Source organism: Nuphar pumila, chromosome 4, assembly GCF_984573655.1.
Source record: "Nuphar pumila chromosome 4, dmNupPumi1.hap1.1, whole genome shotgun sequence".
Taxonomy (NCBI): Eukaryota; Viridiplantae; Streptophyta; class Magnoliopsida; order Nymphaeales; family Nymphaeaceae; genus Nuphar; species Nuphar pumila.
Window position 1 is genome coordinate 130,591,028 of NC_143252.1, and position 12,993 is coordinate 130,604,020.

Here is a 12,993-nt window from a genome sequence, read left to right on the forward strand (position 1 = left end):
TATAAATATCTAAGCCTTAAAAGTCATTTTTTTTAACAAAAAATACAGGCTAAGTATTGTTTCCTATCAAATCGACCATGCTGAAAGCATTTACAGGGTTAGATATGTGAAAAACAACCTGAATCGTTCACTCGTGAGATGTTGTGGTAGGCACAAACCAGAGTAGGCAGCTACCCTCTACTCTCTCTCTCTCTCTCTTTTATATATATATATATATATATATAAGAGAGAGAACGCATGTGTTGTGTCTTGTTGGCATTGGAAAACTGAAGATGAACTTTCTTACGCCATACTTGTAATTTTTTGGGTTTTCTCAGCTTCTTATTACAGATCACAATCATAATACTTTCAAAAGTTTAGTGAAGCATAAGAAAGTGAAAGTTGTGACTACTATTGAGAATGCCTTTCTCTTGAATCTTGTGAAAGTTGGTCACAAAACTAACCGCGTGAATAGCAATCATATCTTTTGGATCCTTAGCTATGATCACTCATTCCACGTGGGATCAAACAAATGTGAGCGGTTTTGGCTAGAAAAACCGATAGATAAAGGGCTACATCTGAGAGCGAGGTATTGAAGGGAGTTTGGGAGTTGAAAAAGTGAAAATATCCAATTCTTCGAATTGGCAAATACCTTCTCTTGGCCAAGGCATTTGCCAACTTTGCTTTATGACTTCAATTGTGTGGCTACTCAACTCCCCAAATGCCCCTTCGACACCTTCCTTCCAAAAAACTTATGTTATCTGAGTCTGGTAGAACTTTATCCTAAACCCTTGACTTAGGATGCAAATGGATCGGATTCTGATCAAGTAAATACATGGAAGACTCGAATCCAGATGGGGTTGAAAAGACCAAAATTTATAAAACCGCTGGTTCCTAAATGGAATTTCAGTATATGGATTCTTTTGGGAGTCTTGAGGCTATAAACTAATAAGATCCCAACCCATTTACCTTATAATAAAGAAAGTTAGTGACCTAGGGACATAGGCTTTAGTTGAACAACCTCAAATCTTTGTCTCTTATGCTTTCTCACCTTTCCGTATTCCATTAAATCTACTGCATGTGCAGTTGCACCTACGTGGACAAACTTTGGTCCCTCAGTTGAATGTGTTTTAGGCTCAGCTACTGCCTCAAATTGAACCTCATCATAGCGAAAGAAGCACTTTAGTTACCCTAAAAAATCAAAGCTCATTTTAGTCAAGGATAGGCCTAATGATACATCCATCTATGTATACTTTCCAAGACAAACCCTTGATGAGCAAGTTTTTTCATTGTTTTAGGAGAAGGCTATGAGCCTAATTTAGCTAACCCCAAAAGAAAAAGGCAAAAAGATGTTTGGGAAACCGGAAAAATCATACTCCAGTTCTTGTTTTCTTAGGAAAATTAAACGTGACACAAGAAATGATGCTGGCCCAAACCTAGTAATATCCTGGTGGTGCTGGATGAGTATGCCATACCATGCTCTGAGGCTAGGACTCCTGACCCCATGGCCTATGATAACATGTTGGCTTGGGCAGAGGTGCAACACTCATGGGAATCGAACTTTGACTGCCCGTCTAGCAGCCAAGGGGCCCCCACCCCCACTATGCCAACCCCCAATGGGGCAGTAATATGTGACAGCTGTTGCGGTGATATTACATAGCCGATTTAGTTATATTCAATCTCCACACACCTCATCAGAAAACCATGAGATAGGTAAAAAGTGGGGGCCAGCATAAGCGTCTATCAAGTGAGATTTGCGGTGGTGATGAAATATAATGTCATATACAATATGCCCATAATTGCTCTTGTTTCAATGCCAATACCATAGAGAAAATGATCCATTTTCTTGTGAAACAAACGGACCGCCCAACTTTGTTTGTAAATTTGGAGGTCATGATTAGCCACATATCCTGACATCGATGATCATTCAATGATCATAGAGGGACCCTGATTTTTTTTTTATTTTTTTTAATTTTTATTTTTTATGTTTTGGTCTTGGTTGGACCAGGATGGAATCTGGATGACAAAAGGTGCGCTGATGCTGCTTGAATGATGGTCCCTCTAAGAAATGATAAAGAGTGTGAAAAGCAAAGAGCAATGATTGAGTTAAGACGCTGCGTCCAGACCCAGACCCGAGATATCCTTTTTGACCAAGGGTGGTCGTGAATGCTTTTCCCACGAGAAAGGCTGGCCTACCAAAGGGGCAAATACAAATGAATGACGCCATTCATTCATTCATTTCATGCAAAAAGAGAGAGAGAGAGAGAGAGAGAGAGAGAGAGAGAGAGAGAGAGAGAGAGAGAGATTTTTTTCCTTTCCTCTGTTTTTGTTCTCTTTTCCATACTTTTTCCAAGGAAACGCCCCTCCTAAACTAAAAGCCGTCCACTGGGTGTTTTTCGTGCATCATCTCTCAAACCCCATGGATTTGGCGGATCTGCCTTGGGAAATGGGAATGGAAAGCTTTTTACCGTTGATGAAGTTTTTTTGGCCAACCCAAGCAATTTACGACTTTTAGGTGGGCTTGGGTTACAAGTCGAGCCACTGCTCATGTTGGGCTCGTAAAGAGTCAGTTCATACTTGCAAAATAAGCTCAGCAAGTTGAATATGAACAATAGGTACCAGGCTGGGTTCCAAAGGTATGAGCTAGTTAAGTAGTAAAAAATATGTTTTGCATCGTATAGTGCATGTAAAACATATGATTAAACTATTTTGCCTGCAAAAATAAAAATAGGTTTAGCTATAACCGCAAGATCTTATTACTTTTAGCTCTCGCATTATTTTTTTATAATATTGTTTTTTTCAGCTCCAAAACAGTATATTTTTTTTGTATACAAGCCAGCTCAAACTCTGCTCGTTTAACTCAAGCTCATTATGAGTTGAGCTTGAACACTTCAAGCTGTGGTCCTTTGGCTCGTTTACCAGCCCTAATTTTAAGAGAGTAGTTACGAGCATATTATATATAACCACTTGTTGGTTATATTAAATCTCGGTCACACATTTTAGGAACTCTAAGATATGTGAGAATGGGGCCCACACACACGTTCACCAAGTGAGATGTGCGGGTGATAGTGAAATATTACACCATATATAATATGAGAGTAAATGTTGGGCTTACAGTTACAAGGGAATGTTAGTGGTGGGGCTCATGTTGGGTTGAGCCCACGATTCAAAAAGCCCTTCAAAGTAACCAAGTAATTGTTTTTTTTATTTACCGTTTTGATTGTCTCTTCATACTTGAATCGAATATCAAAATGTGGGTTTTTGGTTGGTAATCAAATCTCTGTTGGAGAGCTGGAGTTGGTGGTTATTGGAGTCCATTTGTTTGGGAACTGTAATGGTTTGCTTGTTTTTTCATAGAAAATTGGTGAACTGGTATCCCTTTTCCTATGTTGTAACAGCTAGATGGGACACCCTTCTCGACTAGCTTTTAGTTTATATTGGCTGTTTGAGAGTTAAAGAGATGCCAACTTTAGCCAGTTGCCAAATACTAGCTTCCAAACAGTGGTCTGTATTGGCAAATATGAAGGATTCGAAATTCTTAGTTTGGAATGTAGAGACTATGACCTTTCAGTGCCAAATACAGGCTCCTAAACAGAGTGCCGATCTCGCCAAGGCTATCTGTATCATGCCCTTCAAAGTTCGAAGGGGGCCAATCCAACCAAGTAGTGGGTCGCACCGATCAGGGGGCAAGCTGACCTGGTCTGACCTCAAAGGCTGCAAAACGATTGTAAAGCTACCAAAAAAAGAGTTATTTATAAGCATAAATTCAACCATGACTTAAGAAGGCAACAATCTGGTGGCAAATAAGGAAATGCCAAAACCAGTTTAGCTTAGCTAGCCTAAATAACATGAATGATGAAATGGTTTTCATCTTTTCATCAGCTCCATCTACCCTCCGTAAATAAGATTTCCAAAGTTGTACATTGCATCGAACGGTGAAGGTAACGTTCTACTTTCTCTCTCTCTTGATTCTCAAAAAATACTTCCTCCATACATATATATATGGTACAGCACTATTACTGTGCCCTTTTACCTTACGGTTTTTTTTGGAACTTTCAGTATTTATACCCCCTAAGAAGCAACACGGTATCTAGTCTTCTTGTTTTAGTGTTTCTGTTTAGAATCAACATAACATGGGAGTAAAAGGACAACATTCATTAATTTTGTTATCTGATTTATTTGGCTTCTGACCCTGGAATAAATAAAAAAACCACCAAATGGTGAAAAATGGAGTCTGGAGTTGGAAAGCATTGAAGATAGACTGCCAAGTTCAGAGAGGCGCACTTCACATACTCCCATGCACACTACACTACATTCCCTCCCTCCCTGCTCCCACTAGCCACTCCCTTTTGCTCTCTTTAGTATCATTATCAGATTCCTTCTCTTTAACCACCCACCTTTTCTGTATTGCCTATATTTTTTCATGGTTTCCTACTTCTGCATTGGCGTGTGAGGGACTGTGCATGTGTGCCACCACCATCTTCACGACTGCTCCAAAGTAGAAGACAAGCCATTTACTCTGCTGCCATTTTTGTCAAAAGGTGAAAAAGTATGTGTTTTCTTCTTCTTCTGTCTTTCCTCTTACATTGGTCAATGAATACATGAGAGCATAGTCAAGCAAGCTTTCTGCTTTTTCATCTTTCCCTCTTGTTTTTGTTTGTCATGCTTAGATTGATGAAAATGGATACGTGGGTACTCCTCAATCTGTAAATCTGTGTGTTTTTTAAAGTTGGGTGTCCTCTTTTTTTTTCTAGAAAAGAAGAGTAAGAAGAAGCAGAATCTTGTGGTGGTGGGGGAAGAGAGAAAGGATAATGGGGTGTGCGAGCTCGAGAATGGAGAAGGATGAAGCATTGTTACTGTGTAAGGAGAGGAAGAGATTCATCAAGATGGCAATCGATCGAAGATATGGCCTGGCTGCTGCCCATGTTGCCTACATTCAATCCCTTCGCAATGCCGGGAATTCCCTCCTGCGTTTCGTTGAAGCTGAAGCGGTTCCGGAATCTTCCACCTCAACTTGTGCAACCACAGAGGCTACGGATCCCCACATTGCCTTTGCGGACAAATCCTCGCCCGATCACTCCTCCAACTTCCCTTCCCCCTTGCCCGATGGTGCCGGCGGCGGCGCCATCGATTCGCCCAACCAAAGGAGCCCATTGTCTCCGATCTTCGTATGGTCCCCTCGGACTCGGTCCACTGTTAATTTCATGAAGTCTGGTGGGAATGTGGTCGCTTCAACTTTCAAGCAGAGGCCCCCCGAGCTCGGCTCGGTCGGATTCATCGAAGATTCCGATTTCACTATGTCCCCCACGTTCCTCCCTCCCCCACCTTTGCCCCGGTTGGATTCGTCATGGGATTTCTTTGATGAAGAATCTGATGGTTTCCTTCCCGATTTAGGAAGGGATGGGTTCTCCATGACTCACGAAACTTCTGTTAACAATTCGCCTATTCTGAGCTCCCAACGCCACCGTGCTAGAGTCGCTCACGCTTATACATTCAGTGGGTTTCCCTCCGAGAGATTCGATATGGAAGCTCCTCCTGAGAAGCAAGAAGCCCAGAATGCAGGGAAACACGGCGAGTTTCCTGATGATGGTGGTGAAAATAAGTCACTTATGGGGACAGGGGAGGTGCAATCAGCTAGCAATGCTCTAGAGCTCAGAGAACCCGGGCGGGAAAAGAAAGAGGAAATGTGCTCGGAAAGAGAGGATGCATCAGAATTCATTACACATCGGGCCAAGGATTTCTTATCAAGTAGTAAGGAAATCAATCATCTGTTCCAACGGGCTTATGAAGCAGGAAAGGAGGTCTCCAGGATGCTCGAAGCCACAAAAGTTCAACCAACTTGTACAGAGTTCAGAGGTAGATGCAAGCAACTCCTGGCATTCTCATGTGCTTGCTTATATCAAGATATGTCCATCCTTTTGTGCATGGACATATCAAAGTCATCAGTTTTTCATGCCATTCCTTCCATCATGTGGCGGTTATGAATATTTATGCACCAGAGTGACCTGCTTTCGATAATTTGTTCTCTTCCCTATTGGGTAGGGAGATCATATTAATCTATTTTTGTTTCAAACTATAATTTATTTGCTTCAGGGTTCACTCAATCTTAGTTCCTCATGGTAGGCTTAGAACCACTATTTTTTGTTAAGTATCTTCACAGAGATTGTCACCATTTCCGGATGATGTCAATATTCATTACTGCATAGCCTAGCTGCACTGTATATGGTTTTCTTTGGGGTCAGGATGATCTTGTTTTAGAGTGTTGATCTTTATTTTGATTTACATTTTCGTGATTCAGCTCTGGGCATTCTTAACACGTTGAACCTCTTAATTTTTTTGTAGATGCTCCCCAACTTGTTACCAGAGTTATTTCTTGGCATCGTTCAACATCATCACACTCGTTTTCATCCAAGAATCCTCTTGCTTTGGAATCAAAGGACGACATTGATGATAGTAGCAGTGACTTTGTTGAAGATTTCTGCATGATCTCGGGTAGCCATTCGTCTACTCTGGATAGGATGTATGCATGGGAGAGAAAACTTTACGATGAAGTAAAGGTATCAATGTGCACACTCCTCTTCAAATATCTAAAAACATCTGTTTTTTCATGTAATTTTTGGATGCTTTCTTTTGAATGCCAAATTGAACTTGCTTTTCTTTATGTTCATATGTCTCAATGCAAAATTAAGTCGTAATTGCAATTTGTAGAATTGTTGCACAGCATAATAAAATGCATGATGGCATATGAAAGTGAATGATTTGGTTGCAGCTGCACAGCTTAACACTGCATGAGGGCATGCGAGAGGGAGAGATTTCTTTCTTGTTTTATCTTTTTTTTTTTTAAATTGAGTTGGCATCCAGGCCTGGCCTAATGGAACTCCATCACCCCTCTGTTTGGTTGAGAAGGTTAAACATTTCTGGAGAACTTGGTTTAAAATTTTGTTAGTATTTAGTTTTAATGATCATCTTGGGGAGCAATCTATCTTCGGGTGTGATATTAGGGCCCCTCCAATGAAGCATTGTGCAAGGGTTGCTTTAAGGAGTCCCATTGAACTTCCAAGAGAATTTGGGGCAATCAAGCACTAAAGGTGGACTCTAAAATTCATGGTTGGCAATTTTGGAAATTAATTTTGGATCGGCTGCATGCGACTCGGGTGAGTGAAGGTTTCTGTTTAGTTTATTAAACTAAATAACAAATATTAAAACTATAATTTTCATACTATAAAAGAGCAAATTTTGGGGAAGTATCATTTACATTTTGCTAAATTCGATGTGAGAATGCCCAACAAGTAATTCTAAAGCACTTACATCCAAAAATCTAAAAGAAGAAAGATGTTGGGAAAGTTGAAAAGAAGCAGAACTAGATTGGAAGTTGAAGAAGGTTTCCTTCCAAGAATGTCAGTGAAGCTAGTCTCGATTGGTGGGGTTTCGAGAATTGGAGTTGCCTATCAAAAGCAAGATATCCTCTGATATCCTCACAATTTTGATTTTTCACTTTTTCAAGACATCAGCTGGCTATTTGGGCACACAACATTTTACAAAAACAAAAAAGGGTGCTACTTCATTAAAATAAGTTTAGAGAGAGAGAGAGATGAGTGGTTCATTTTTGTCTACTGATAGAGCCTTTCTTCATTGGCAAGCTTTGCCAACTTGCTAGAAAGTTTAATGATGCTTGAAAGAGCAGAGCCTGGGGTTGAGCTCGAGATATCACTGCCTAAACCAGAGGGGATATAGTTATGAGGTACGGTTTTAAATCCTCTTCATTTTGTTTTTAATGTTTAATATATTAAAAAATTCTATTATATAAAGCCTTTGAATAGGCTGAGTCATTTTTTACTCATGACTCAGCCGAGTTGATGAGTCAAGTGAGAAATTCAGCCTAGTTTGAGATATTACTGAGTCACCTATTTTTTGACTCGCTAAGGAGCTGATCTGAGACAACTAGGCTGTCATGAGATGACCGGCTGAGTTTGCCAACTATGGTTGGTAGGATCACTTTAATCAAATGTGTCCTCATTAGTGTCTCATCCTATGTCATATAACTGTTTAATATTCAAAAGGCAATGCATGGGCTGATTAGAATGTTTACATCCTTTTCTTGGGATAGGAACAGTAATTCAAGACAGCACATTTTTTTCGTTAGCTAAGATTATGCTACCACTCATCAATTGGTTATGCACAAGTTAAGGTTGACAAGGAAAATATTTCATCAATAAATGGTGTTGGCTGCTAATGAAAAATGATGGAGGATCTGTCTATATAGACATGTACATGGACTCGACGTGCATGTTTGACACGCATTCATGAATTTCACAAAATTTAAAGCATGAGGTCAAACATACACATATACATGTAGAACATTACATTTTTAGAGATATAATATTAAGAGGCAGTAATCAACACGATGGCATTTATATAATATTAATATAAATAATTTAGAAGTATAATTATAGAATTGAAATGATTACGCAGTTAAAAATCAGTCACATATAAATCAAATAAATGTTTAGCTTTTAATTACAGTTTTCCCTTTATAAAATAATAACATACCATTTCATATGAATACAAGATTTTTTTTCTTTAAGTGCCTCTTGCTTTCAAGGTCTGTTGTAGTTATAAATTATAATGCATCAAACTGTTTTGAGTAGTGGAGTTCCATCTTGTCCTTCTGATGCAGAATAGCATGTAAGAATTCATTTTTGAGGTCCAATTGAAAAAGAACCCAATCTGAAGTCATTGCCAGTGATGGAATTATCTGAATGGTTCCCATGCAAACCACTTGGTTGTTAAGCCTATGTTTGGGTCATCCCAGCTGGCTGAATACCTATTACTAATCTATGCTAGGTCCAGTCACATGATGAGCTAGGTGGAGCCTAAATTTTGTGGCTGGCTAATTCAATTTGTTGGACAGTTTGCTGTGGTTCCATTTGTTGGCAATGTGCATATCAAGTGTTTGACAGTCTCCTGCTGTGAAAGTTCTGGTCCTGATATGTTCAATTTTGACATTAATTATTGAATGCCTTTTTACAATTTTTTAGGCTAGTGAATCTGTTCGGAGGGAATATGATAGGAAGTGTCGCCAACTCAGACATCAGTTTGCAAGAGACGTGAAAAAACAAGCAATCGACAAAACTCGGGCTGCTGTTAAGGATTTGTATTCAAGGACCAAAGTTGCAATTCAGGCTGTAGAGTCAATATCTAAGAGAATTGAGAAACTGAGGGATGAAGAGCTGCAGCCCCAATTGTTGGAGTTGATGCAGGGGTATGTCTTATTTTCCTTTACACATTGAATTTCTTTAGTAATTGTAGATGAATAAGTTTTTCCAATGATGGGCCTTGTTTAATCATTTCTTTCTTGTGTATGACTGTTTTGTTCATTCTTTCTGAAGTAAGGACTGGATCTTTATTTGGATGATATGCATGAACTTGTGCCAAAATTGTAGCCTTTATCAGCCTGTCTTTCTTTATTGACAAATTATTGTATATCAATCTAGTTTTCTGTTGGAGTCAACTGAGTTAACTTCTGCATTTTGCAGATCCTTTAGACTTTGCACATTTTATGTTGGGCAACATCAAGGCTAAGGCATTCCATGACTGCTAAAATTTGTTGAACTCTTGCACTAACTCTCTTGCCTTAGAGTTCTAAGATCCTACGCAATTGATATCTGCAAGCCCAATTTGATCGTTTAGTTTCAAACATCTCTTGCTTTTAAACGTAACAATGTTAACAGCAATACTTTGTTCCACGGACTCCCAAGAGCCATGACCTAACTTTTGCATCCTCTTTCTCCTGTTTGTTGATGGTCTTCATGTAATATTCATCATCATATTCTGTCTTTTGCTTGGTGCCACTATGAGCAAATCACACTTGAACATGTGTTACCAGAGATAAAACATACCATGATATCAAAGAAACACTATGCTATGATACTAAACCATGACAAAAGTGAGATTATATCTAAGAGCTCAAATTTAAGTTACTACTTACAACAATAACTCCAAAAGTTCAATAAACTCATCAAATCTCCACAACTCACACCCAAGTCACCATCAACAACTTCTTACTGGAAAAGGACCTAAATACATCCAGCTTATGTCATCAAAAGCCATTGAATGGATCAGCATTGTCTGTTTATTAAATCTGGCCACAACTACATTCGTAATCAAGAAAATATCAAAAAATCCATAGAAAACACATGGATAATAAATAGAGAAATTACAGAGAGGAGAAACCAGCATGCTGATTACATAGAAATTACAACAGTAAAAAGTCTTATTGGATCATCTTATTCCTACCCAAGGAAGTGAGGCTTTTTTTTCTTGAAATATGAGAGTTTTTTTTTACCTTTTTTTTTCGTGAAATATCCTCAGGGTGAAATTCAAAGCAAAGACACCCAATTTCACTCAAGACCCAAGGGATTTAAGGTATTATTTGTCTCATAAAAACATGATATATTTAGGGTACGTTTAAATGCCACAGATGTTCCATTTGTTGAATCTGGCATGGTGTCCATGCCAAGATTCAAGGTAAACAAGCACTGAATCTAGATCCCCTTTCTCTTTGCCAAAATGGGGATTGGCGGGGGTGTTGTTGGTGTAGAAATACATGTATCCTTAATGCGCAAATCCCACATCCAAAATTCAAAGAGGCCCTTACACTTTTTTGCATCATTAAAGCAATAGGAGACCTCCTTAGCCACTTATTGCATGTCTTCGTAGTCGATCCATAAGAATATCTGTAAAAATAACAACATATGTTAACCTCTAATTGTCAGATTATAGAAAAATAAATTCAGTTATATCTTGGAAAATACAGAATAATGATATAAAAGGATGGCACTTAAAGAAGAGGGATCACTATAAACGTCCCATGAGCAGATATGTTTCAATTTGATTTGATCAATGCCATACAAATTTCAAAATAATGATGGAAGGACATTCTTAACTACTATGCCGCAAAAGGAATTTTGAAGAAGAAATGGCTTTTATTTCCACAAAACACTATAACTTGGACTCCTTTTTCACTGTAGGGGAAAAGATGGATTATTTCCTTTGACTCTTTTGGTATTAAGGTTTTGTCTACATTATGGGCTTACATTCTTTGAGGAAAGAAAAGGGCATTGAATTAACCGTCCGTGTCGTAATTTTAACTTCTTGTCAACACAACTGTTAAAGACTAGAAAATTGGATTTTGAAAATTTTGATCAAATTATTTTACCTCTCAATATTAGGTTGTCTGCAAGGTTTTCATTAACCTGTTGCCTTTTGCAGGTCAATCAGGATGTGGAAAGGAATTCTTGAATGCCACCATGCACAGTATATAACCATCTCTTTGGCATACCATACCAAAACCTCATCTGGAGCCGATACTGATTCTCGAAGGGAGGCAGCACTTAACCTGGAAAATGAGATCAACTGTCTTAGTGCAAGCTTTGCAGATTATGTAGATGCACAGAAGGCTTACATTCAGGCACTCAACTGCTGGCTCAAAAACTGCATAAGGCTGCCTCTGGAGCAGTCTACTAGGGGAAGAAAAATCCCATTCTCACCACGACGTGCTCTTGCTCCCCCTATATTTGTTCTCTGTCGTGATTGGTCGGCTGCCATTGACACCTTGCCAGCAGGGGAAGTTTCAAATGCCATAAAAGCTTTGGGTACAGATGTGCATGCAATAATTCCACAGGCAGATGAAGATCAAAAGCAACAAAAGAAAAGATCCAAAAGTATGGAGAACAGTGTGGAATCAGATAGCCGAGAAGATGGGTCCACTAGAATATATGAGGCTAGGCAGTCTAATTTGAGCAGCTTACATGCTGGTTTAAATCTAGTTTTTGACAAGCTGACAAAGTTTGCTGAGGCATCACTGAAAATGTTTGAGAACACGGGACAGGGGACAGAGGCCGCCTGTAATGCATATAATGGCAGTAACAGCAGGGTGGTGTAATGAACTTCTAGCCAGTTGAGAAGAAGGAAATTCTGTACATAATCAGCTGAAAAGAAGGAATAAGCTCTGAGGTCATTGTCATTAGAAAAGCAGAGCTGCTCTAAATTTTCTCAAGCATTTTTAACAAACTCTTGAAGAGAGTTGGAAAATTTTGTGATGATTAAAAGATCAGGTGGAATTCTTTCCCAGGCATGCAAGAATTTACTGTATGGATGATGGGGCTTTTGTGTATTCTACATGAACCAATTTCCCTTTAGCAGATGCATTTTCTTCAATCAGTTTTTCCCTTTAGTGAAGCATCTGCATCTCTTCAATGGTGATAATTAAGGTAATCCTCCAGCAAGAAGCATGACGATTAGACTATCCGATTGTGCTGTATCCACCTGAAATTCAACATGACCTTGATCTGCAATATACATTGTGATGCTTCAGTTTATGTCATTCGCCTTGTTCATTTGTAAGATATATGTATTAAGACATCATTTCAGAATGCATTTGTTTGCTCCTCTTTAACCTTGGTATACTGTTTTACTAATCCCTAACCAAGTTTGTCTGCCTTTATTTTCTTCATATGTTTTATGAAACGCAGAAGTGCATAGAGCAAAAAAGGCACGTTTTATGGCTACAAAAAACAAAATTCTCAACGTTTCCCTTCCAAGTGGTGATCCTGAAACTGTAATTTCCCAAAAGTTGCTTTTGACTGTGTAATGCAACTCTCTCTCTCTCTCTCATGTTCAAGCTCGGCTTCATGATTAAAGATTTGATGAATGATTCTGAAATGTAATTTATCAGTCTTCTCTTTACAAGTGTTTTCTAATCCTTCTAAAAATAACATTATCTTTCAAATGATTTTTTGGTATTTTAAAATGTATTTTGCAATTCCCATAGTTTTATATTAAAAAAATTTGCTCCATTCCGAGAAGGTGTGTAGCCCTACTCAAATGATATTGTAATCTCATTAGATAAAATCTGAAAAGACTTATGATATCTCTTCCTTACTCATTAATCTTTTCCACTTATGTTTACTAATTATATGAGATATTCTTTACCAGCAGTCTTGCTTAATCTGT

The 12,993-nt window shown here is 38.6% G+C and overlaps 1 protein-coding gene across 1 annotated transcript; it reads left to right on the plus strand.

Annotated features, from left to right (window-relative positions):
- The first annotated feature begins 4,450 nt into the window (after positions 1 to 4,450).
- On the plus strand, positions 4,451 to 11,923 carry LOC149841062 (nitrate regulatory gene2 protein-like). The gene is made up of 5 exons (XM_090005183.1): positions 4,451 to 4,528; positions 4,734 to 5,835; positions 6,322 to 6,536; positions 9,018 to 9,241; positions 11,251 to 11,923. Exons 2-5 carry the CDS (start codon positions 4,791 to 4,793, stop codon positions 11,921 to 11,923), a joined length of 2,157 nt encoding a protein of 718 aa, XP_089861309.1. The 5' UTR covers positions 4,451 to 4,528; positions 4,734 to 4,790.
- Positions 11,924 to 12,993: the final 1,070 nt, after the last annotated feature.